Source organism: Belonocnema kinseyi, chromosome 6, assembly GCF_010883055.1.
Source record: "Belonocnema kinseyi isolate 2016_QV_RU_SX_M_011 chromosome 6, B_treatae_v1, whole genome shotgun sequence".
Lineage (NCBI taxonomy): Eukaryota > Metazoa > Arthropoda > Insecta > Hymenoptera > Cynipidae > Belonocnema > Belonocnema kinseyi.
In genome coordinates, this window is record NC_046662.1 from 16,348,652 (window position 1) to 16,375,993 (window position 27,342).

Consider the following 27,342-nt stretch of genomic DNA (forward strand, 5'->3'; position numbering starts at 1 on the left):
CAATTTAAAATAACTACAATTTTAACAAACTAGATGAATTTTGAAACAAATAGATGATTCTGAAACTAAGAAAAATCAACCTTCAACCAAATATCGAATAGTTCATTTTTCAGTTAAAAAAAGAATTTAAAAAATGTGATAGTTGATATTTTAACAATAAAAAAAGTATTTAAATAAAAAACAATTTAATTCAACCAGAGAAAACGAGTTTTCAGAACATATTTGAATTGTCAACCAAAACAGATTGATTAGACAAATCAAATTTCTTACAAAAAATTGAAATTTAAACTCGAAAATATGAACAAAACTTTCGACGACTAAGCTGATTTTCCACCAGATTGTTGAATTTTTGACCAAATTGTTGAATCTTCAGACCAAAAAGACGAATTTTCTACTAAATAGTACAATAATTTTTAATTCAAAAATATAAATTTCATCAAAAAACTTAATTTCCAATTAACATGTTGGGTTTTCAACAAAAAATATGAATTTCTAACAAAAAGTTGATTTTCAAACAAATAGTTGAATTTTATACAAAATTGTTCAATCTTCAATTCAAAAAGACGGATTTTCTACAAAAAATTGAATTTTCAATCCCAAAATATGAATACACAACAAAAAAGTTTTCAATCAAATAGATGAATGTTCAACTAAGGAAGAAGAATTGTTAGTCAAATTTGGAATAGTTAATTTTTCAGTTCGAAAAAAAGAATTTAAAAAATGTGATATTTAATATTTAATCAAAAAAAAAATTTTTTAATAAAAAACAATTTAGTTTCACCACAAAGAACAAGTTTTCAGAAAAGACTTGAATCGTCAACTAAAACAGATTCACTTTTTTTAAATTAAATTGTCTATAGAAAAATTGAAATTTTAACTAAAAAAAATAAATTATCTACAAACATATGAAATTTCTACGACAATAAGAATATTCTACGAAAAAGTTAATTTTCCACCAAATACTTGTATTTTCTAACCAAATTGTTGAATTTCTACAAAAAATTGTTGAATCTTCAAACCAAAAAGACGACTTTTTTACAAAATGGTACCTGAAATTTTCAACTAAAAAATAAGAATTTTAACAAAACATTAAATTTCCAACCAATTAGTTGAATAATTAACAAAAACTAAATTAATTTAAACGAAATAGAGTACATTTGCAGAATTTTAAACAAAAAAAGATAATTTTTTAACAAAAACAACCCAAGGGAACGAATTTTCTATCCAAAAAGACTGATGTTCAAACAAAAATTTAACTTTCGACCAAAAATTATTCAACTTTAACCATAAATTAAATTAAATTAGAACCTATTAAAACGTTAATTAAGTTGTTCAAGCATTCACTTCGACACTTTCCCTTTCGCCTACTTCATTTTTCCAGTCGTCAATTCCTCTTCCCTACTCACTCTCATTTCTAATAATTTTCCCTACTTTCACTCATTTACACTCACTTCTTCTATTTCCTCTCCCTAATTTCTCCTGTTTGCCCTCCCCTTATTACCCGTTGCTTCTTCTAGTTCCCCCTCACTTACACTCATTTCTCCTATTTCCACTCCCTTATTACCCCTACTTCCTTTCCCTTAATTTCCGATCACTTTACCATATACACCTACCCTCGCTTTAACTCACTACTCCTACCTCCTCTTCACTAATTTCTCCATATTTTCCATACTTTCCCACCCCTTATTTTCCTTGACATTACCTAATTCCCCTCGCCCTTATTTCCACTTCCTTTTCCATCCCTAATTGTTGCTTATTTGTGTGACTTCTTCTACTTTCTCCCCTTAGTTTATTTAGTCACCCGTAATATTCTCCTATTTTCCCTGCTTCAGCTGTGCTAATTTGCTTCTCACTTTCCCTACACACTGTCTCCTTGTTTTATCTGTATTCTCCCTACTTACCATCCCCTATTTACTCTTCACATTACCTAACTGTCGGCTGTTATTTCCCTCAATTTTCCTAATTACCCCTCACTTCACTTATTAACCTCCCCTCATTTTCTATAAAGTCCCCTACTTTTCCGCTTATAATTCTTCCATCCCCTTTCCCAGTCCAGACTTCCCCTCCCCTACTCACCCCCATTTTTAATAATTTTCCTTATCTCGCCAAATGATACTCATTTCTCTTACTTCCACTCCCTTGTTTCCCCTACTTCCCCCCTTCATTACTCATTCACATACTCTAGTTTCTCCACACTCACCCTCATTTGTCCTGCTTACATTTTCATTTAAGCTTATTTTTCCTATCCCCTCCCATTATTTCCCTAAATTTGATGTAATTCTTCCCCTCGCTTCCCATACCTTCGCTATGCTCATTTTTCATTATTTTCCCAATTTTCCTTACCAATAATTTTCCTTCACATTATTGAATTCCCCTTCTAATCGCTTCTTCTACTCTCCTTCTTATAACCCCTCTTTCCATATTCCCCCTCCCATTATTTTCAATCATTTTGTCTAATTACCCCCCCCCCCTTATTTTCCCCTTACTTCCAGTTTATATCCTCCTCTAATTTCCCTTACTTCCCTTCTTATTATCTCTGACGTTATCTAATTTTATTCCCTCATTTATCCAACTTCCCTTACCTACTTTCCGCTAATTGCCCTTCACATTATCCAATTCCCCTCCCCTTACTTTTTATTACTTCCCCTACTTTTCTTCCCATAATTTCCCATAAATCCTCCTATTTCCCTCTTATTCTCCTACATTCCCTTCCCTTATTTTCCCCATTTTTCCTCCGCTCATTTCCCCTTCTTAAGAAAAAATGTTATAGTGGGATGGATGGACAGTATTTTTAATTTATTAATGGTCGAATATAATTAATTAAATAATTAATTAATTAATTACCTATGCTAACAGAATTAATAGCATTTTGTGTGAAATCGTCTTTAAACTAGCTATAACATTCTATTATGATGAGATTTATAAGTGAAGGTGTCTTATTAACGATTACCCATTAGAGAGTCTCAATCAAAGTTTCCAAGCCCATATTTACCCTCTGCAAGCAGAGTCTGGCACAAAGGCTGTGGTGGTTGATCGATCGCTTTTAGGCTTAGTCGAATCAATTCTAGTAATATTTAGTATATAGAATTAAGTTGCACATCTTCCTTTCCCTTGATTGTCTTCTTGAACCTTGATTTATGCTAAGTTGTCACAATGTCAATAGTCATCTATCCAGAACTCGAGAGTATTTCGATAGGGGCATGCCTGGATCGTTTTTTTTCTTTTGCATTAGTGAATATGCGGCAAGAACGCAGAAGGCTGTGATCTTGGTGTCGCTCTCTGTGATAACTCAGAAATCGTAGTATGAGTGTGTCCTATTCTGAACCGATGGCATGAATTCCTCTATTAATCTCGACTCGGGATGAGTTAAGATATCAAGTCAATTAGAACGCGGATAGCACTCGGATGGATGTCCATCTGCAAGATATGACCAGGTTGTTGTGTATTCGCTGCGTTTTAACCAATGTCCACCGGGAGGTTTCACGCCGACGATGATTGTGTGAATTTGTTGGGTAGGGTCAAATGATTGCCTTTTAAACTCGAGTGTCGAAAAACCAGCTGAAGTCGGGAGGTGGTTTTCTGCAGTTTTCCTCTCCCCTGGCCTGCCCCATAGAACTTTAATGAACAAGTTTAACAATATAATAAGAATAATAATTTTTTCTTGTCAGTATCGATAATGAACACCAATATCTCTATCTGGGCACATTATGTTTGACGACGCATTATGTTTGATGGAGGAATATGGCGAGTGTCTCCCAATTATCCTACAACTCAATGAGCCAATATTTTGTGTTTATGTTTAAGAGAAAAGTAAATTGGATTTCTTTTTATAAAAAATGAAAATCCGCATTTTTCATTAATAAGACGAGTGGTGGAAAAAGTGAAAAGTATAAAGTTGATCTCTTCGTAAACTTATGAAAAGATTCATTCAGAACTTTTTCCGATTTTGCGTTTTCTTTTTCTTGAAATGTTTTCTAAAAAAAAAGTAAAGAAGTAAGTCTATTAGTAGAAATTTTTTTTAAAAATTCATATTTTAGTTCAAATTTACCAAAAATGCAAGATAGAGAAGTCAATTAAAAAATAGAGAGTTTTCCACGAATTCCAAGAGAATTCAAGGATTTTTAATAGATTTCAGTGGCTTTCAACAGAGTTGAAACATTTTAAAGGAATTTAGAAGATTTTAAGGTTTTTAATATATTTAAAGGATTTTACCCGAATTTGGTAGAATAACTATGGATTTGACCAGATTTCATGAATTTTATAAATTTCAAAGGATTTTAAAGAATTTTAAAAGGATCACCGAATTTTTAAAAGTTCAGCTTATTTTAAAAGATTTCGAAGAATTTCACGAGTTTTAAAATTTTTTAAGGGGTTTCAATAAGAATTGCGCAGAATTTCAGAAAATTTTAAAGGAATTTAAAAAGATTAATTTTAAACAGAAAAGATTATTTTTCTGCCATAAACTGAATTCTCAACCAAATAGTTGAGCTTATTACTAAAAAAAGATCAGTTTCAAACCGGAAATGGACTAGATAAATTTTTCAGTTGAAAAGGAAACCATTATTTAAGAATCATGAATTATCATCCAGTTGAATTTAGCGAAGAGGACAAATTTTCAAAAAAATAATTCAATTCACAACCAAATAGATGAATTTTCAACAACAAAGACTAATTATGTCCAAAATAGAAAAAATTTAACAGAATAAATATAAAGATGATGTTTCACTGAAATAGTCCAATTTTCAACTAAAAATAAGATTTTTCTACAAAAATGTAATTTTCCACAAAATTATGAAATTTGTAAGTTAAACAGAAGAATCCTATACAAAATTGTTAAGTTTTCAACTAAAATGATAAATTTTCAAGCTAAAAATACGAATTTTCTATGAAAAATTAAATTTTTAACCCCAAAATATTCATTTTTAGCCAAAAAATTAATTTAGGACTAAATAATTGAATTTTCAACTAAATTAATGAATCTTGGACAAAGAAAAAAAGCTATTTTAATTTAAAATAAAAAACAGTTGAATTTAAAGAAAAAGATGAATTTTAAACAAAGTGGTTGGATTTTCAAGCGAAATATATTATTGTTGACCAAGCACTTGCATTTTTAACCCAAAAGGATGTACTTTCGAAAAAAAGAGTTATTTTCTGTTAAAAAACACGAGTTTTTTCCAAGTAAAAATATAATGGTAGACTTTTCAGTAACAAAAAAAAATACTTTGAACTTTAGCCATCCAGTCGAAAATTGGCTTCTTTAATTGAAGGCGTCTTCGACTCTTGATTTCTTATTACTGATTCTAAACATTTTTCGATACTTTTAAATCTGACGATTTTTTCACTAGAAAGAAGATTTTAAGAAGTTAACAACCTTAACTTTTTAGGGCTTCGTGTTTTCCTAGGATGGAAAGTAAGGAAACGGTAATAAGGAAGACTGAGCGGTGGTGAGGAGAGGAGTAGTAGGAAAATTTAGGGGAAAATAGTTAGCAAATTAGTGAAAACTATTGGGAAAGGAGTGGGGGAAGTGGGGTCATCAGGGAGGGGAAGTAGTGTCATGAGGAGAAATTAGGGATGGGGAAGTAAGTGGAAAAATTGAAGCAAGATAAAAGTGTGGAAATGAGGAGTGGGGAACTAGGAGAAGTGCGAGGAAATTAGGAAAGAGAATTAAAGGGAAATGGGGGGATAGAGAGGAGAGAAAGTGAGGAGAAGGTATAAAGGGTGAGTAGGGAAAGTGAATGGAAGTAAGTGGAAGTGAGTGGAAGTACGGGAAATGATTTCAAGTGTGAGTGGGAAGTGAGGGGGAAAGATGGAAGGGCTGGTAGAACAGTTTGGGTGAGTAATTGAGAAGAGGTTAAGACTAAACAAGGGCAGGTTTAGCAGAGGAAGTGAGGAGGGCGGCAAGTAGAGGAGCAACAAGTTGGATAAGGGAAGAGGTGCGACGAGTGAAGTGAGAGAGAGAGAGGAACTAGGAGAGAAGAGGAAACGAAGTGGGACGTAGTGGAGTAGGGGAGTATGGGAGAAGGAGAGTGTAGGGTTAGGGAAGCATAGCAGTAGGGAAGTAAGTGGGTGGGGGAGTAGATGAATAGGGGAATAGGGGAAAGGGAAGAGAGTATGATAAGATGAGGCTTGAAAGACTGAATTAGAATTTTTATAAGCTACAAACCCCTTTTTTGTGGGCCCATGGGATTTCAATAACTCTTTTTAAGTGTTTTTCTAGACGGTTTAGAAACATTTCAATTTAGAATTGAAATACATAATATATGGGGAACAATGAACTGTATTTACATCACTAATTTTCTGTTCTACGAGTGATTGTGAATTCAGCGTGTATCTATAGTGATTTTCGGCTTCCGGAAGTTGATTTGACCTATATCTGCATTTCAATGAACTACTCTTAAGCGATGTGTGGAAATATCGGAAATCGGAGATCAGCATTTTCGTCTACAACGAGCATATGGGAAATACCGACTTGCAATTAAACCGTCATTCTAGTGAATGTGAGAGATGTAGGTATGCGATCAATATTCTCAATTACTAGTGGACCGAGGCGCACTGGAAGAAAAGCATTTTTTTGACACAAATCGACCGATTATATTACAAGTGACTGTGAATCTACTATTTTTACTAAATAAAAATTTGTTACTTAACAGCAAAGTTGAAAATTTTGTTCTCTAAATTTTCAGTTATACCATTTCTCGTAAGATTTTTTAATTTACTTAAGCAGGTCGAAAATAAATATAATTTCTGAAGCAAAATAATGCCTAGTAAGTCAGAGTTAAAAAAATGTTTTATAATGTTATAAACTAAATATTGAACAAAAGTGATTTTTTCGTGATTCACAATGATTAGCTATATATTCTGTATGCAATATAACAAATAATGATATGTGCTTAGAATTAGTTTTGAATAAGTGCTGCTTACTAATTATTTAAATAATTTGTATAAACAAACGCACATTTTCATCATTCTTTCGACTTCATTTTTTGAGAAATTAACCCGAAATATTTTACCAAAGATTCCTTGCTGCTATGCCATATTTTTCCTAATAGAAATAATTGTTAATTATAGACACAATTTTTATAAACAAATGCACAATGTCACAATTTTTTCATAAATAGGCTTCATTTAGTTCGAAATCAACTCGTTATATTTTGTTAAAGACATTTTCCTGTCATATTTTTCATAATGATATTAATTTTTTAAACGAAAATTAAGCTTATTCATAAAAAATGTCGAATATATACGTTTGTTTATAAGAATATTTTATATGGTGAACAGTGTTTGTCTTTCAGAAACGAGTGTGAAAATGCGCATTTTTTTCTAAAAATTGTTTACATTGTAAGAATTATTGTCATTTTGAAAAATACGGCAGCAAGAGTACCTAGAAAAACATTTTTAGTTCATTTATGTTAATATATAGTATTAATAATATTTATATAAATGTAAGTGGGCCTTATATTAATTATAGTTAAACTTATAGTTTTCAACTATTTTTTATAATTTGTCGTTTTTCAGAATTAATTTTCCTAAATCAAAATTTAACTAATCAATGTTGAATTTTTTAATTTAAATAAAAATGAAAAATTTTTCAATTATAGAAGTTTTAAATGGCATAATTCCGAAAAAAAACTTTAAAATGAAAAGTAATGTTAAATATCAATTCATCAATAATATATCAATTATCATTCATTGTTGATATGTTCCCATCACACATTTTAAAATATAAAGCGATTCATTTTTTAATATCTTTAACCAAAAATCGGACAGTTTTAAATATATTAGATTAAAAATTAAAATTGATTTGAAAAGTATACAACACAATATTTCTTTAATATGAACCCAATTATGAAAATTGCACAATTTTAAGCCTTTCAACTCTAAATTTTTTTTCAGTTTGAAATGATTAGTATTTTGGAACGTTCCAAAATAAAAAATAATTTAATTTTCAATTATTTGTTATAAAATCTTCTCATTTTCGAGGCTTGAGTTTTATAAATTATTACCTTAATTTTTTATTGGTTTTAATTTATCCTGGAAGAATTAAATTAAACATTATTTAATCACAAATGATTAATATTGAAGATTTCGCACGTATCAAGTCTTTGAATTTGATATTCTACGATTTAAAAAAAGAATTTTTTAAACAATTTCTTTCGGAGCTTCAAGGCTTCAAAAATTAATTTTTTTTTGGATTTGCGTATTCAAATTTGTAATTTTAAATTAAAATCAAAAATGTTTTATAGATAATAAATAAATTACAACAAGTATCATATCATGTAGTATTATGTTGGATAGATTTTTCTACTAAAAAATGTTATTTCTGAAAAAACATCACTGTCATATTCACCGCTTAAAATTGTAATAATAGTAGGAGAAATGAAAAGAGTATTAGATAGCACAAGCAAAAAATGAGGAATGGTAAGAGAAGAAGGAAGAGAGAAAGGAATGATGAAAATGTAGAAAAAAGAAAAATAATAGTAAAGATTAGAGGAGAAAAAGAAGGATTACTGAGTTTAAAAAGAAGGAAAACAAAAGGTATGGCGAAGATGCAGAGAAAGCTTGGATGAAAAAGAGGTTTTGAAGGTGCAGTAAATAGAGAGAGAAAAAAATATAAAAGAGTAAACCAAGGTATTAAGGTGGTTAAATCGAAAAATTATTTTATGGATTTGCTAGGAGAGTAGGAGATAAAAGTAAAAAAAGGAGGAAAATATGGTAGGGAGAGAGATGAGGAAAAGAACGTCACAAGGGAAGAAATAGTCCAGGTGTTTTAGGAATAATGAAAGATTGAAAGGTGCCTGGTATGTATGAGATTCTAAATAAAGTCGGGAAATAGGGAGAGATAGGACTGAAGGAATGGACATGGATAATGTGAAATAGAGTATGAAGAGGAAAGTGGGGGCCAGAGTTATGGAAAAAAGGAGTAGTGGTACATACAGTGAAGAAGAGCAAAAGGAAGGAAGAAAGGATAAAAAAGCGGCAGAGGTAATAAAACAGATATAAGGGATAAGAAACAGAAGGTTAAAAAAAATTGGAGAAGACTGTGGTAATTTGATACGCCTGTATAGCTCGTAGTAGATTCTGGAGCAGAGATGTGAGGATTAATGGTAAGGAAAGAGATTTAGAGCGTAAAGTGTTGAATTCTGTACTAGAGCAGGTAAGAGGTTATGGATGTTTAGTACGAGGCTAAGAGAAAGAAAGGAAGGGGAGGTAGCGAAAAAGTGTTTTAAGGAGGTAGAAGAAAGGAGATTGAGAGCGATAGAAGTAAATATATGGGAAGAAGAAAGAAGGCAGTTCTTTAGTGCTAGAGAGATAGAAGAGGGGACTGGAGTAAACTATGAAGAATTGGAGAAAAGAGGCACAGAAAGACAATTAATATAAAGAGGTTATGGAAGTTTGATACGGAGCTAAGAGAGGGAAAAGGAAGGGGGTAGCGAAAAAGTGTTCCAATAAGGTAGAAGAAAGAAGGAATTTATTTAGCGCTAGGAATATAGGAGAGGGAGCTGGAGTAAGCTAAGAAGAATTTAAAAAATTAAAAAATAGATAGATAAAGACAATTAATAGAAAGATAGTGGTTGATTGTGGAATAAAAATATAATAAATGGTATAACGTAATAAAAAAATAAGAGCCTACAAAATCATTTGGAAAAGGGCTGGAAAGAGAGAAGATGGACCAGAATAGTACAATTAAGATTGGGACATGAGGTAAGGGAAGGGATTTATTGGGAAAATATGGAGAACAGAAAATGCAGAATCTGTGGATGGGATCATTTATGGGAAGAATGGATGAGAGAATTGCAAGATAAAGAAAGAATAAATATAAAGAAAGACAAAAGAATGTGGTCAAGATTCTAGGGAAGGATGGAATAGGTGGGAAACGGATGAAGGAGGTAGATGGGATTAGAGGAACGAATGAGCAAGAATGAAAGAGTGTATGTGAAAAAATGCAAAATTGCGGAAGAAGAGAAGTAAAAAGAATGTACGAAATGTAAGATGAAAGATTCTAAGAAACGGAGGTCATGTAAAACCTTAGGGAATACATTATGAATAAAGAAGAAGAACTTGAAGAATTACAAATTAAACGATTCCAAACTTGTCTTACAAATTTCAGAAGTCTTAAATTACGATCTTAAAGCAAAGTCGTCAAAAATAATTAATTTTCAAAATGGTGTATCACGATTTTTTTTAATTCAATCGTTTTAATCTGTAGCGTAATATAATCAATTGGAAATGAGCAATAAAGCATCTCCATGCAAGAAAATAAAATTTCTAATTAATTATTGAATTATTAATTAATTTTCAATTAATACGTTTATTGTTTAAATAAATCAATCGACTTTTCTTTCTTACAGGAAATGAAAAATTATCAGATCGATATCGTCAGGATCCGAAAATGAGTTTCGTGGTCAAATCATTTTGGACGATGGCCTATGGTCTGGACAGAATGCTTAAAAATGTTTGTGGTGAAAATTACAAAGGTGCTTGTAAAGAAATATTCCCCTTCAACGGTACCCTTTTTATGGTAAGAAAAATTGGCCAATAAATTAAAAATTCTTATTTCACATTATATATTTCATTACTTAACAATTTGTTTTATTTAAAAAATGGGTTGATTTTAAATAATTTTATTAAATAGTTGATTGCTTCTATCCATAATAATCGCCTCCTGGGTTTAAATAATAAATTGCCATATGCTTTATTTATTACCATATATGTGTCTGGCAGAAAATTACACATCGAATTTATTGACTCAAACTCACGTTCATTGAGGCATAATTATACACATAATTTATCTGCAAACAAGATGCTGAAATCAGTCGTTTTCTGCAAATTAATAAAGTCAATATTTTGCGCAAATTTAAAAAACAGAGTCAGAGAAAGACAGGAAAAAATTCAAAATTTAGGAAAAATTGTTCGTTAGAGAAAATAAAGGAAAATTCAGAGACTTTGAAAAAATGTGTAAAAGTCAGCGAATTTCTTTAAGAAAAACTCTAAACAACCGTCAAGAATAATAATTTTTGTTCAAAGTTCTTAACTTGTTTTTAACTTTTTAGTTAGATGGGGCTATATTTTATTAAATATAAGAAAAATAATTGCTTACGCAATTTATTTTTATTTTTAACAATATTCTCTTTGAATAATTTTGCAAAGTTTCATTTTTTCCAAAATTTACATATTTTTGTTTACTTACGACTCAGGGTGTGTTAATATGTAATAAAATTCAAAAAACCAATTGTTTTAAAAAATAATTCTTGTTCATAACTATCTTTTCTTACTGTCATGCTAGACGATTGTGTTTTTTTCTGAAATTCTCAACTTTTTCCCTTTTTCAATTAGAGTGATTTCACTATTTATTCAAGTTTGATCAAAGTAAACAAACATAATTATTTAAACAATTTATTATTTTTTTAAATAATATTATCTGTGAATAATGGTCGGAAGTTGAGTAACTATGTACTTCAATAACATTTTTAATGTAATATTATCCATATTTCAAGAATATCTCAAATATTTAATGTGCTTCAGAGCATTCACAAAAAAGATATTTTTTTTTAATTTTCTCTACCGTTTATTTATTGTGTGCTACTAAACTGAGAAACCAAAAGAAAGTAAAAAACTTAAGAAAAAACGAAACTTTCTAGAAACTATCTAAGAAAAGATAGTTATGAACAAGAATAAATTGTTTAACAATCATGTTGTTTAACTTACATTAATTATTATAACCTCAAGAAAATCATAGCAAAAATAAATAATTTCAGAAAAAACCGCAATTATCTAGTATTACTTTAGGGGAAAATAGTTATAAATGATAATAATTCGTTTAAATAATCTTATCCTGAAAATCAACTGTTTGTCATTATTCAAAGATAATTTTATTTAAAATAATAATCATTTGTTTCGACTATTATCTTTGATAAACTGCATGAATTATTATTTTGCTTTTGTAAGCAAAAGATTGACAAAAAGTGGAAAATTTCAGAAAAATCCGAAACTATCTAATATAATTATACGAGAAAAAGACAGTATGGTTAAAAGTAATAATGAACTGTTTAAGGAATTATATTTTTCAACTTGAATGATTTAAATATCACCTCACTCTAATTTAAAAGTTAACAAAAAGTGGAAATTTTTAGATAAGACTGCAAATTTCTAGCATTATTCTAAGCGAGTATTATTATGGATAATACTAAATTGCTTATACAATTATTTCTGTTAAATTTAATTAATTATTGCCTCGGTCTCACTGAAAAGTTGAAGATAAATTGAAAATTTTGGAAAACACCGCAACTTTCTAACTACATTTGAAGAGAAAATAGCTCAAAACAATAAAAAATTATTCAAAAGATTTATGTAAACTCCTAATTATCAGTAGAAAGTTGTATTCCATATAGTAGACAAATTTTTTTTTAAAAATGCAAGAAAACGTAATTAATGTTAAAAATTCGAAAAAAAAACCATTTTTCATTTATGGGTTTTTTTGGAACCCTGTAAAACAGACTTATAAGGGTGATATTTAAAAAATAATAACGAACGTTGACCTTAAACCCGATTTATTAATTATTAAAGATTCTAAATACAAAATTTTTAATTCATTTTTTCAAACTTTTTTTTTCAAAAAAAAAATATATTTTATTTTTGTAAGGATAAAAATAAATTCGGGAGAGATATGCTTGAAAATTCGAGAAAAAAAGTTTTCAATGGATTTCCGGACCATCCAAGGCTGTAGCCTTTTATATGTAGGTTACGATCGGAAAATTCGAGTTTTCATCTAAAGCCGAACATTAAATATTATTGGTCAGGGAAAATGAAAAAATGGTGAGAAGAAAATAAGGAAATTTTGAAAATGAAGTTTTTCGAACACCTTGAAAAGGGCTGATTAGGAAAGGGATAATAAGATTCTATTTTGATGTAAGCTAAATTTTTAATTAATTCGTTTCCCAAATAAATTATTAAAAAATGCAAAGAAACTATTCCAATAACTTATGTACTTTCTTTTTTTATAGAGTCACTTATTGAATGTTTCATTCCCTTGGGAGGACGCTAAGGTGGAGTTCGATAAAAAAGGGGATCCCCCGGGCAGGTCGGTGCGTATGTCTATTTCCAAAATTTAAATCCAGGTACTATAAGTCCTAATAAATTTAATGTGAAAAAATTAAAATTTACGTTTTGAAAACTTAAAATCGATAATTTCATCATAAAGGAACTACTCTGCTCTTAAAGTTACATAAACTTTGGGAGTTATGTAAACTCCGAGATTTATTTAAACTCTGGAATTTCTAGAAACGTAGGGAGTTTTAAAAAAGTCGGGAGTATTAGAAACTTCAAAAGTTTAAGAAATTCCGAAAATTCTAGAAACACCATTAAATCTCGAAACTCCCGGAGATCCAAAAACACCGAGAGTTCTAGAAACGTCAGGAGTTCTAGAAACACCAAGAGGTTTAGAAACATCGGGAGATCTAAAAACTCCGGAATCTCTTCAAATTACAGGAGTTTTAAAAATTCTGGAAATTCTAGAAAATCCAGGAGTTATAGAAACACCAAGAATTTTAGAAACTTCAGAATTTCTATGAATTATTGGAGTTCTAGAATCGCCCGAACTTCTAGAAGCTTAGGGACTTCTAGAAACTCCGGAAGTAACAAAAACTTCGGGAGTTTTAGAAATACCATGAGTTTTTTAAACATCGAGGGCTCTAGAAACATCTTAGGGAGTGTCCACACATTACGTTACTCTGCGTGGGGGGGGGGGGGGGGGGGGTTGACCTAACTTTCTCTGAATTTTTTACCAAATATCTGAATTTTTAACCAAGATGGTTATTTTTCTACCACAGGAACTAAATAAAATGCGTAAACTCTCAACCAAACAGCTGATCTGAACTTACAACTAAAAAACATAAGTTTTCAACCAAAAATAAAGTAGTTATATTTTCGGTTTTAAAGATTAGTTATAAAAAAAAATGATTATCAACCAGTTACATTTTAAAAAAAGGATGAATTATCAGTAAAGAAGATTAATTTACAAAAAAAAATATATCGATTTTCTACAAAAAATTTGATTTTTCAACTTATTAATGATACATTTTGAATCAAACATAGAATATTTAAATTTTTATATAAGAACAATAATTTTAAAAAACGAATTTCCAACAAAAATAGTTACATTTTCGAACAGTTTGTTTATTTTCTACTCATATTGTTGAATTTTCAAATCAATAAGACAAATTTTCAGCAAAACAGTTCAATTTTCAACCAAAGAGAAGAATTCTCATCTAAAATAATAAATCAGAAACCAAAAAATGAAGAATTTTGAAGAGAAGTGTTACATTTTCAAGCAATATATGAATTTGAACAATTTAGTTCAACTTTGAACGAAGTAGTTATATTTTCTACCAAAAAAGAGGACCTTTTAACAGAACGTTAAACTTTTAACAAAATAATTAAAGTTTCAACTAAATAATACAATTTTGTACAAAGCGAGATGGCCTCCTTACCAAAAATATAATAGTAGACTTCTCAACCAAAAACATATAACTTTTAACCATGAATATTTGGACTTTCTTATTTTGTTCTATTAACTGACTTCATATTATAGCGAAAAATGAGAAAAAGTGTAAGTTTCTTGAGAAAATGGAAGAGAAATCTTTCGCAAAATTAGCGAAATTTGAACAAATTTATTATCAGGAGATGTACTCCCCCCCCCCCCATCCCTCCATAACATTGGTAATGTAATAAATGAAAATAAAATTCGAAATGATTCAATTAAAAGTATTCTTATACTAACACCAAATAGTTTTAATTTGAATTATTCACTGTCCGTTTGAAAAAGTTCAAAGAACTCAAAAGAAGTCAAACGAATTCAATTTAAATTCAAAGGAATTCAAGTGAATAAAAAAAAGTTATAAATTATTCATCTGATCCGAAAATAATCATTTCTGAACCTGTTGTTTGAGACGTACAGATGGAGGTAAGAGAATGAAAATTGAATCTACAATTACTATACACCAAACTCTCGCTTTTAGTAACCCCGTTCTCAGCCTTCCTAGAACTGCTGGCTTACGCAGTTTCTCAGGGGAGTAGGGCGAGAGCGGTTGATACATTATGTATATAGATATATATTCCAATTGGAAACGAGTCAGGTGGCCCTCACTGTTTACGTTTCTGTCCCCCCGAAATCAGTCCAAGGCCATTTGAAGGCAAACCCCGACAGTTGACTGAAAGCGAGGGTTTGGTGTATTCATAATTAAAGTTTAATTTAAAATCTGAAAAAAAAACGATATCCCTATATGAGGAGTTAGCGAACGAATCTTCATAAATCCACTTGAGTTCATTTCTCAATATTTAAAAATATATTCTATCTTGAAAACCATTTATTAAAAGTAAATTTTAAAGATGGCTATTACAATCTCTCTGTCTGTTAAATAAATGTGATGCAAAGAAATGTTTTTAATATAATACTCTTTTGAAATTATTAAAAAAATAAAAATGGATTTATTCACTTTTGATTCATCAAAGGCATGTTTCACTATTTCTTCATGATCTGAAGAGATACATTTTTTATTGCTTCTTTACATAATATAAAGTCAGAAGATTTATACGTGCTTACTACATCTACAAAGTCGGAAATTAAATTTTTCTTTTCAATTCATTTTATTAAAACAGGTAAAAATTCGTCTTCGGCACCTTAAGTTTGATAATCGATTTGATTATATTCCAAACAGAAACTATCATTATCTCAATTTTTCCAAAATATGAATTTATCACCTTTTCGCTTACTCCTCATATGAATAAAAAACTAGGGATTCAACATTGTTTCAAGCCATTTCCTTATAAACTCATTTTGAACTTCAGTCATGTTCGTCTCTTGATCAATTTAAAAACTGAAGACCAATCGAATTTGCTTCCAATATTCGTATTGCTCAATACAAACCATTATGGTTCAATGTTGTTTGTAGCAAATTTTGACGCCCTTTGTTTATTAAAGAAAACAATTTCTGTGATATCTATTTAGATTTAATAACTATGACATATTAAGCCAGTAAGTACCCTGGGTTGATTTTGGCAGATACGATGTGCTGAACTACCAACTCTTGTCCAATGGGACTTTCGCCTACGTGCCAATAGGAGCCTGGAACAATGGAAGCCTCACGTGGATACGTGATCTACAGCCACGTGTTAACCATAGCGAAATTGTCACCAGTGTCTGTTCGCCACCATGTCTTCCGGGACAGTACAAGGTATCCCGGATATATGTAGCTATATGTGCAAACCATTGATCAAAATCAAATGCACGAGTAACTTCACCTTTGCTTTGATGGCCAATGATGACCATTTAATATCATCATCATTCCACCATCAATGCCTGACTCCGACTGAAAATTCTAAGAGACATTCCGACCAATTTCTGCTAATACAAACAGTTGTGTTCCACATTGTCCCGGATTGCTAATCAAATTTCCTTTTAATGTGTCTACTGTTGGAAGCATTTATTGTTTAAAGAAATATAAATCATCGCACTATTTACGTGCCTCTTCATATTCTGAATTTTCTACCTATTCAAGTATAGTTGAAGATTAAGTTTCTTAAGTCTCTTTGAGGCTTTGAGGTGTACATTCTCATCGTGACACTCGCGCTGCGCTCTCGATTTTCGACAGGCATATGTAAAAAAGTTTTGTTAAATCTTTTTTTTTCGTAACTTTCGTCGTTTTTCCACAAACTTTTTATTTGTTTTTTATTTTCAATGTTATTTTTCACGATTTAAACAAAAAGTATGCTTTCTATCACGAAGTGATTCTGAACGAAATTGCAGGTCTTTTTTTGGGTAACAATTTTTGTGAATTCGCCTTTTTCGTATTCTGCATAGTTTGATCACAAAATGAAATTTTTAATTTTTCATTATTTTTTGCGCAATCAAAATTTGAATTTTAGATTTTCCAAAAAATTCTCAAATTTGTTATCACAGTCTTGTGGGGATTTTAAAAAGCAATGTTTTTCTTCTCTTGACTTTTTTCATATCGTGCATTGTTTGGCTTAAAATTTTGAATGTCGGTTGATTTAAAAAATTTTGAGAATGCTATAACTCTGAAAATTTTCTTTTTATTGAAAAAAGTCATGTGGATAAATTTTTTGTCCATTTTAATACTATAAATATCTGTACATAGAATTTTCAAATTTAAAAAAAGTAGACTCAACAATTTTCAAAATGCGCTCACTTTTTTGAATTTTTATCAAAAGTGGCTGGTTAACGAACTCGTCCGTTCTTTTTGGACCTAAAAAAAGTGTGCCCAAGGTAAAAGCCTAATTTTCGGATTCAGGAGGTCTCAAAACGTGAAGATCAATTTTGTTGAAAATTAATCTTTTTTGGTTAAAATTTCAACTACTTAATTGCAGTGGAATTACTTGTGGAAAATTCATTTATTTGTTTGGTGATTCGTCATTTTTGTTGACAAACTTTTTTTCAAAATTTCATTATTTTTATGAAAATAATTGTTTTCTAGTTTAAAATTTATTTATTGTTTTAAATGAAAATTTAAATCGTACATGTTTGGTTCAAAATTTTTCTTCTTAAGTTAAAAATTAAAATAATAGGTTTAAAATTCCTGTATTTAATTTTTTAACTGAAAATGTAACTGTTTCATTTTTGGTCGACAATTTATCTTTTTTGACCGAATTTTAATCTTCTTGGTTGACAATTATACTATTTCGTTGAAAATTACCTTTAATTTTATTTAAAATTAAGGTCTTTACTGAAAAAATAATTATTCTATTTTTAGTTGAAATTTTATCTGTTTTAGGTGAAATTTCAATTACTTGTTAAAAATCCTTCTTTCGGTAGAAAGGTACTCTCATTAGTTGAAACTTAATCTTTTTGGTTAAAAATTAATTTCTGTGTTTGAAAATTTAACTATTTTGTTAAAAATTCGTTTCTGTCTTGTTTCGAAAATTTAATCATTTTATTTTTGGTTTTCTTTTTGGTAATAAATGTTCTGCTTTGTAGAAAATCTAACTATTCTATTTTATATTAATAATTCATTTCTTCAGTTGAAAAAAAAATTGAGTTAAAAATTCATTTTTTCATAGAAAATATATCTTTTGGGTTAAAAATTCCACTGTTTCGTAAAACATTCATATTTTTGGTTGAAAATTCATCACGATGATTAAAAATTAATTTCTTTGGCTAAAAATTCGTCTCTTTTTAGTTAAAAATTAATTTTTTTGTAAACTGTAGCTGTAACTATTTCATTTTTGTTGCAAATTTATATTTTTAGGTGAAAATTAATTAGTTTTGCTGCTTGTTTTTTTTAATTTACTTTTCTAACTGCAAATTGAGCTTTTATAGTTTTGGTTTTTAAATTTATGTTTTTTAGTTGAAAATTTATTTATTTGATTTAAACTCTCTTTTTGGTGTTAAGTTCATCCTTTGGGTTTGAAATTGAATTAGTTTGCTACGACTTCTTTTTTTTATACTGATCGTATTAACTAAAAAATTAATTCTTTTATTTTTGGTTGAAAAATCTTTTTTTTTTGCCATTTAATTTAAGCATCCTTTCCAATTTTATGTGACACATTTTCCCTAAAAAATTTCAATAATGTAATTATTAATTATTATAAATATAGAAATTACAATTTTTTTAATCCTAATTCAAAATGCTCAAAAATGCTCATTAAATTCTCAAAGCACATAAAGGTGCTGAATTTTCAACTAAAAAGATGAATTTAATTTAAAAATACGATTTTTAAAGAAAATACATGAATTCTTAACCATATAATAGAATTTTTTAATAAAAATGATTAATTTTCAGCCAAATATTTGAATTTTGAAATAGGAAAAATCAGTTCAATCAAAAATCGAATAGTTTAATTTCAAAGTGAGAAAATTAATGCTCTAAAAAAAAATTTCAATCAAAATGGATTTCAACTGAAATAGATGAATTCTAAACCAAAAATATAAACTTTTGACAAAGGAGCTTAACTTTGAAACAAATAGTTTAATTTTCCACTGAATAGATTAATTTTCAATTAAAATTATGAATTTGCAATTAAAATTTTTAATTTTCAAAGAGATAGTTTAATTTTCAACTAAAAAAGAAAAAATTTCAACCAAATAGTTAAATTTTATACTAAAAATGTCAACAAAAAATGTAATAGTTAAATTCTCAGTGAAAAAAATTAGTTTTTCACCAAACAAAAAAGACAAATCGTCAACCAAAAATTGAATAGTTAGGATTCCAGTTAAGGAAAATAATTTTTTACCAAAGAGATGTTTTTTAAATTAAAATGATGAAATACTGAATCGCAATACTTCAATTTTATTTAAAACAAAAAAAATGTACAGAAAAAAGTAGTTTTAAAAGCAATAGTTACATTTTATAGCAATAGCAACAGTTGAAATTTAAATAAAAAAAAGCTAAATTTCTAACTAAAATACTGAACTGGAATATTTGAAATATGAATCAAAAAGATTTAACTTCTACAAAAATATGAATGTTAGTTTTCACGGTTAAAGCAAAAACTAAACATTTTATTTAAAAAATTAATACTAAGTAATTTGTAGATCATTTTTGGTGAAGAAATTTTGGCCTCGTTATTTTTTTTGTAGCTTGTTTCGGTAGTCTAAAAATTTTATTTTTCTATTTTGAATGCTGTTTCTTACGGATAAAACAAAAACAGTAAATATCACAATGTGAATTGTTCGCATTTTTTAATCAAAAATGGCTGGTGAACATACAGTCATCCGACATACATACAGCCATACAGCCCTAAAGACAGACACATTCATAAAAATCTGTTTTTCGAATTCAGAGGGTCTCAAAACTAGGACATTTGAAAAAAATGGGAGGGGGGTTGAATTTTACAAAAAACTATTATCTTCTCTGATGAAAATGTTAAAATTCAATGCTTATATTTTTACTTTAAAAAATGTGCCCGCTACGCGGGCACATTCTCATCGCGCACCGGACGCGCGGCTCGCAAGTTTGAGCGCGCCTAGGGCGCACGACTGTTAGTTCTCGCGCTTCGCGCTCGATTATATATTAACCTCGCGCTACGCGCTCGGTTTTTATATTTTTGCACATTCTTGCGCAAACATTTTAAAATTAATACTCAAAACATCCACCACTGTAATTTTGTGATTGTGAATTCTCTTTCTTTAAAAAAGCTTAGCTCGAGAGTTTGAGCGCACCTACGGCACGCGACTTAGGGCAATCGCACTCCGCGTTTAGTCTTTGCATTTCTTCCGCATTCGGGCACAGACCTTTTAAAATAAAAGGTGAACTGACTGACAACTGTAATTTTGTGATTTTGAACTCTCTTTTGTTAAAGCTCTTTTGGCTTTAACGAACTGTATTTTCATCACGTATCTCGTGCTTCGCACTCGATTTTGTCCAAACTCTCAACTTTTCTACATTATATACAACACTTTTATATCAATTATAATACATTTTATATATAACTCTGCCAGGGATTACTTATTAAAAAATTAGCAAAATGAAAAGCAAATTGTATTTATCGTGATTATTTTCTTTTCTGTCCCCGGTCCAAAAAATTAATTTTTTAATTCTTAATTTTATGTTTTTCAATTAAAAGAAAATCTACTCGTCCTATCGAAAAATAATTATTAATAAATTTATAGATCTCTTTTCATACCTTATATCGTTTTGGGCTTCTTAATTTTTTTCGTATCTTGCATAGTTTGACCAAAAAATGGAATTTTTGGATTTTTCGTTATTTTTGGTACGATCAAATTTGAAGTGTTCAACTTCTCTACCAAATTAAAAAAGTTGTTATTATAGTCTTGTAGGGATTTCAAAAAGCAAAGTTTTTCGTCTTTTGACTTTTTTTCGTATCATGCGTTTTTTGGTTTAAAATGTTCATTTTAGTTTGTTTCTTTGAATTTTGAAAATGCTCTAGCTTTGATAATTTTCTTTTTATAGAAAAAAGTTATAGGGATAAATTATTTGAGTTTCTGAGTACTATGAACAACCGTACATAGAATTTTTAAATCTTGAAAAATGTGGTTTCAAACATTTTTGGTACGATCAAATTTGGAATTTTCAACTTTTCGACCAAATTAAAAAAGTTGTTATCATAATCTTGTAGGGCTTTCAAAAAGCAAAGTTTTTCGTTCCATGCCTTTTTTCATATCATGCGTTGTTTGGCTTAAAATGTTCATTTTAGTTTGTTTTTTTGGATTTTGAAAAAGCTCTAACTCTGATGATTTTCTTTTTATAAAAAAAGTCAGAAGAATAAATTGTTTAAGTTTCGAATCACTATGAACAACCGTGCATAGAATTTTCACATCTTGAAAAAATGTGGTTTCAAAAATTTTTTGTGCGATCAAATTTTGAATTTTCAACTTTTTGACCAAATTGAAAAAGTTTTTATCATAATCTTGTAGGGCTTACAAAAAGCAACGTTCTCAAAACGTGGATATTTGACAAAAACTGGAGGGGGGGGGGGGTCAAATTTCACACAAATCTCATACCTTCTCTGATGAGAATATAAAAAATTAACGTTCAACCAAGGACATACATTTTTAATCAAAATTATAAATCTTCAACCAACAAAATTAAATGTTAACAAAGAGTTTAACTTTCAAGTAAGTACTTCAACTTTAATTTAAAAATATATATATATATTTTGAATGAAAATTGTATTATTTTATATTTCAAAGAGAATATTTAAATTTTTAATCAAAAATAGTAAAATTCGACCAAGAAGAATACTTTTTAACAAGAGTTGAATTTTCCAATAATGAAGGTTTTTACAGTAAAGAGAGAGAAAAATTGTCAAAAACTGTTGAATTTCTAAACAAAAAGATAAATTTTCAACAAAGGCGATTAATTTCCTACAAAAAAGAACGATTTTTCAACAAAATACATGAATTTTTAACCAAAAACGATCGATTTTCAACCCCAATAATTTTGACAAATAAAGAATCATTGCTATTCTTCAATTTTACATTGCAATTTAAAAAAAATGAGCACTGTCACAACAAAATTCCCTCACATAAAAAAATCCCCTACATTTTTAGGTTTTTCCAGTGGTATGAAAATTCCCTGACAATCCCAGGTTTTCGGATAGGACTATAAGGGAACCCCTATTAAGAGAGATGAAAAAATAAACATTTTAATTGAAAGACTTTTTCATTTCTCAAAATTGTTATTCTTGATCCACAAACATAAATATATTTTTGATATTTCTGAAAACATAAGTGCATTTTCAACACAAATTTTTTCTATTCGCAAAATTATAATATTTTATAAAAAATTCAATCAAGTTTAAGAGAAACTTAGAAGCTTTAAAAAGATTCAAAATAAATTTTAAACTTGAAAAAAATCTTTAAAAACGTTTGAAAAATCGTAAATTTTTGAATATTTGGATATACAAATTTTAAGCTTCTTAAAGATTTTGAAAGGTCTTACGCTACTAAAAAAAATCGTAAAATTACTGGGAAAATTTAAACTGATTTTTTATTTTGAAAATAAATATCAAGCGAGAATTGATAAGGATTTCAACACATTTTTAATTATTTCCTAAAACTTCGAAGAAGAATGTGGACGATTTTAAAGAAAAATTATTAAATTTACAATATCACAATGTTTGAAGGAAATTTTTCTTTATTTTTCAGAGTTTAAAGAAAAATTTGGTAAAAATTCGAATTATTTTTAAAAGATATTTAGGAGATTTAGATATTTTTGAAATTATTAAAAAACAATTTTTAATTTGAGAAGATTTGCAAAAGTTCAAAATAAATTGCAAACAATTGTAAATTTCAAAAAGCATTTCAAAGCTTTTTAAGAATTATGAAAATCTTCAAGAAAACAAAAAACATTTCTTGAGATTCCTGGGGAAATTGTAATGTCTTTTTATTTAGGAAAAATCGTTTTCAAGAAAATTTAAAAAGGTTTCAAAACATTTCGAAAGATGTCTACGAATGTCGAAAAAATCTGAAAGATTTGAGGGAAAATTTTTTTATTTTATAAGATTATACAAATTTTTGGGAATAATTTGAGTCAGTTTAAAATATATTAATTTTTAAAATATCTAAAAGTCCTACATACCTTAAAAACAAATGAAAAAATTTATTTTGTATTCAAAACCATTTAATATCTTTTGGTTGAGAATTTCACTATCTTATTGAAAATGTTTTTTCCGTTGTTGTAAAATTCATCTATTTCGTTAAAAATTCATATTATCGTGTTGAAAAATTCAACTTTTTCATAAAAATTTGGTCTATTATTAATAAAAAAAAATCATCATTTTTTTAAGAAAAATTCAAATGGTAAAAATATTTTTTCAAGTGTAATTTTTTTTAATTCGAATAAGTTTGTTACATTCGCTTTATTATGAAAATGAAATTTCTTAAACTTTATTCTAATTACATAACACCTTTTCAATATTTAAATTAACCGATGAAAATTATATACACTATAAATATATATATTAAATATTTAAAAATAGTTTAAACCTTGAAAATTAAATGATTTAATCTTGCTCAAGAAAACGCGTTGATTATGATATGCCCTGTTTTAAAATAAAATTTTAAAAAATGGATTCTCGCTCACTAGGCCTCGAAAAATGCAAATTTTCTAACAAAAGTTAAAATTTTAATGTATGGTATGGGTAGAGCTGGACTTTTTTCTAACAAATAAGTTACATTTCTATCCTTATAGTTGAATTTTTTAGGGAAAAAGTTGCATTTTGAATCAATAGAATTACTTTCAAACAAAATTGTTAAGATTTCAACTTCTTCAAAAATGTCCTGCTCATCATTATTGCCAAAAATATCAAAAAAATTTGATAGAGCAAATGTGTTGTATTATTTCATATAAATGTTACTTAAGAAGTAAGAATGTTCTAATTTTTTTTTAATTTTCTATTCCCTCCTTTTTTGGTTAAGGATCTTGGAACCGGGAACCATAACATTGAATTGCTTCACTTTACTCCATAATTATTGGAATTTTGATTAATTAATTATTTCTAGAGTCATTTGACTTTATGAGTTCAAAATTTCTTTTTTAGTAGTTCAGTCGATCTGCAGTTTACAACATTAAATTGATTAGTCTAAAAAGTTCAGGATAAATTGACTAAATTCGAAGTTCAAGCGCCATTTTCAGGAAATATTAGTTCGATTAATTAATCTAGAGTTATTTTACTTTTTATGTCCAAAATTGGATTTTGACGAGTTTATTCATCATCTTAGCCTACAATATTCATTTGATTCATTAAAAAATGTAGAATACTATATTGACTAGGTGAAGCTTTACAAACAATTTTTAGGCATTTTTTAAAATTTCTAGAGATATTTCATTGCTTCTGTGCAAAATTAGATTTGTTATCAGTTTAGTCAACCTCTAGGATAAAATGTTGCTACAGAAAATTCAATTTTGATCATGAAGTAATAGGCATTTTTACTCGATAGGGGAAAGCTTCATTATTCAGAATCAATAAAAACTGGAAAATCAATTTTTCGGTCCTAGAACTTGTTTCTTTGTTCCACGTCACCTATATGAATATGGGAACAAGCATTTATTTAATTTTCATTACAATTAAGACAACTTAAATTTCGAATCGCAGCAATAATGATAGCCTAGAAACATTTGTCTGAAAGCCTACAGTATATTAGGAATGTGGTCTACACCAGGATTTACATGATATACAACATAATTCAACGAGATTGGTCGCTGCATGCCTACTGGAGATTCACTGGTTTCTGCTTGGGTCATTTTGATAACCGTGCCGTTGTCCATTTTTATTTTCGCGCGTTTTCCATGTGTATACATTCCAGCAAAAACATTATAAGTCTCCAATATAGCAAAAGCTTCACCATCGGAAGTTGATAATACAATTTGTTCTTGGGTTGGAATATGCGCATACGTATTTGTTTTTAGTCTTACTTCAAGTGGTTTATTATCAGGAATGTCAGGAAAAGTGTATCTCCGAAGTTCAAATATCCTATGGTTATTCTTAAGAGGAAAGAGCCGAATAATTTCAAGCTGTTCAAGTCCGCATCCATATCCGTCAGGAGCAGGAAGCATTGTTGGAGGAGTATTAAACCTGGTGGAAGAAGGACGACGCCTTGAAACAGGAGACCTTGACCTGGCACGAAGAAGAGTTTCGGCAAGGGGAAGAGATTTCACAGGAGAATATCTTTTGGGAGAAGGAGCTCTGCCACGAGGAACATAATAAATAGGCTCGCCATTAGGTAAACAATCGAATTGTGAACTTAGCCCTGCAACAAGAATCAGTATATTCTTTTTTAATACGCTGACATCTAATGACCACCGATTATGAATCGATTCACTTTTCCCTATTTAAATTAGAGTAGTGAGCGAATTCTCGCTGGAAGAGCTCGTTTAGTACTAGTAATGTTTCGATTTTTGTGTGGCGGCGCTATTTAAAAAATAAACGGACACCACCACACTGCAACGTTTGGACTCTATAACAATTTTCCATATTTTGATATGAGAAGCGATCAGATCTTCAGTCGAAAAAATGGAATATTATGGCCTAGTCAAGGACCTTTCAGGCATGGTAAAGGACATTAATTTGCATCTTGTTAGCTATTGTTTTCTTAAAAATGCCTATATTTAATTTAGAGATTTTTAGAACCGAAAATTATAATGCGCCCAGGCAAAGGTAAACTTGTAGGTTTAGGTTGGCTTTCTCTAATTTGCGCTTGGGCTTACGCAGCACGTTTGCAGTTAGGGACTCTACTACCCAGTTCTAGTCATGACACTTAAGAAAATGTTAAGATTATTAATTTTTGTGAATACGAGAACTATATAATCTAAAAAATAACGAATTTTGCCTGAAACTGAGGTATCAGGTTATGTTGTTCTTATGTATACTCTCTACGATACCTGTGGTTGGCCGGAACGCCCCACAATGGGGACTGGTCGAACCTGATTGGCCAATCAAGTTTTTTTTACTTTTAAAATCCGGAAGGACGGAAGGCCAAATCGAATTGGTATTATATCCATTGTTCCTATTGATCTTATTAGGGCGTTTTAAGATTTCGATTGCTTCTCTATGTTTTCTTGGAAAGAGGTTGTGTGTTTTTGCAATGACTGCTGTTCTGTCAAATATAATATTATGTCCTGCTTCGATATGATGTTCAGCTAGTGCTGATTGCGTGAAGTCTTTTAGTCTGACTTTACTCTCATGTTCCTTCAAAAAACATTGGCTCACCGCTTTCCCGGTTTCTCCAATATAGACTTTGCCACAAGAACAGGGAATTTTATATACTGCTGGATCACTTAGAAGTGCTTTTTTGTCTTTTGGGTTATTTAGTATTTGTCCTATTTTCGCAGGTGGTTTAAATACGGTTTGTATGTTGTATTTGTTGAGAATTCTTGCTATTTGTTCTGTCCCACCTTGTATGTAAGGTAGGGTGGTGGTCGTTTTTCTTTCTTTTTCTTTCGTAGTTTGTGTTGACTTGTTTTTTTTAGTGTATTTTCTTATTGCTTTATCAATTTGTTTTTTTTGTGTAATCGTTCTGTATTAAGATTTGCATAACGTTTTGTAATTCCTTTTGTAAGTTATCTTTATTTGTTATGGAAACAGCTCTGTATACAAGAGTGTTGATGACCGATTGTTAAGATGGGTGATGGTGGAAGGAGGCATGTAGGTATATGTTTGTATGTGTGGGTTTTCTGTAAACTTCATGTCCTAATGTGTTATCAAATTTTTTGTAAAAAAATACGTCTAAGGAAGGCAATTTTCCGTTTTGTTCTATTTCCATGGTGAGTTGGATATTAGGATGTGATAAATTAATAAAATCGAAAAACTTATTTAGTTCATCTCGTCCATCTTGCCAGATGACAAAAGTGTCATCAATGTAACGGAACCAAAATTCCGGTTTGAGCTTGGCTTGGTTGAAGATTTTAGTTTCTAGATGTTCCATAAAGACATTGGCTATTACAGGTGAGATTGGGGATCCCATTGCTGCCCCTGAGGTTTGTTCGTAGAATTGGTTATTGAACGAGAAGTAAGTATTATTTAGACAGTGTTCTGTCAAAGTTACGAGCTCGGAAGAAAAGTTTTTAAAAGATTTAAGAATATCAATTATATCAGAGATTGGTACTTTCGTAAAGAGAGATACTATGTCGAAACTCACTATGATGTCTTGGGGTTGAATGTGAATCTGTTGTATCTTTTTGATTAAGTCAAATGAGTTTTGAGCGTGAGTGATGGAGTTTCCTGTAAAAGAATTTAGTTTTGTAGCGAGGAAGCGTGCTAGGTTGTACGTTCATACAGTCTGTCAAGTTAAAGCGTGGGTGGCTTTACTCGCAGTCGGTAAGGTGTATCGACATGATTTTGGTGTCAAAATATTAAGAAGAGCTCCCT

At 29.6% G+C, this 27,342-nt stretch overlaps 1 protein-coding gene across 1 annotated transcript in view; it reads left to right on the top strand.

The window, feature by feature from the left end:
• Nucleotides 1-27,342, top strand: part of LOC117175275 (metabotropic glutamate receptor 1-like) — a 173,488-nt gene that overhangs the window by 105,219 nt on the left and 40,927 nt on the right. Inside the window, 3 exon segments of the mRNA XM_033364984.1 lie at nt 10,350-10,519; nt 13,002-13,078; nt 16,058-16,229. Of these exon segments, the coding sequence (XP_033220875.1) occupies nt 10,350-10,519; nt 13,002-13,078; nt 16,058-16,229 (419 nt within the window).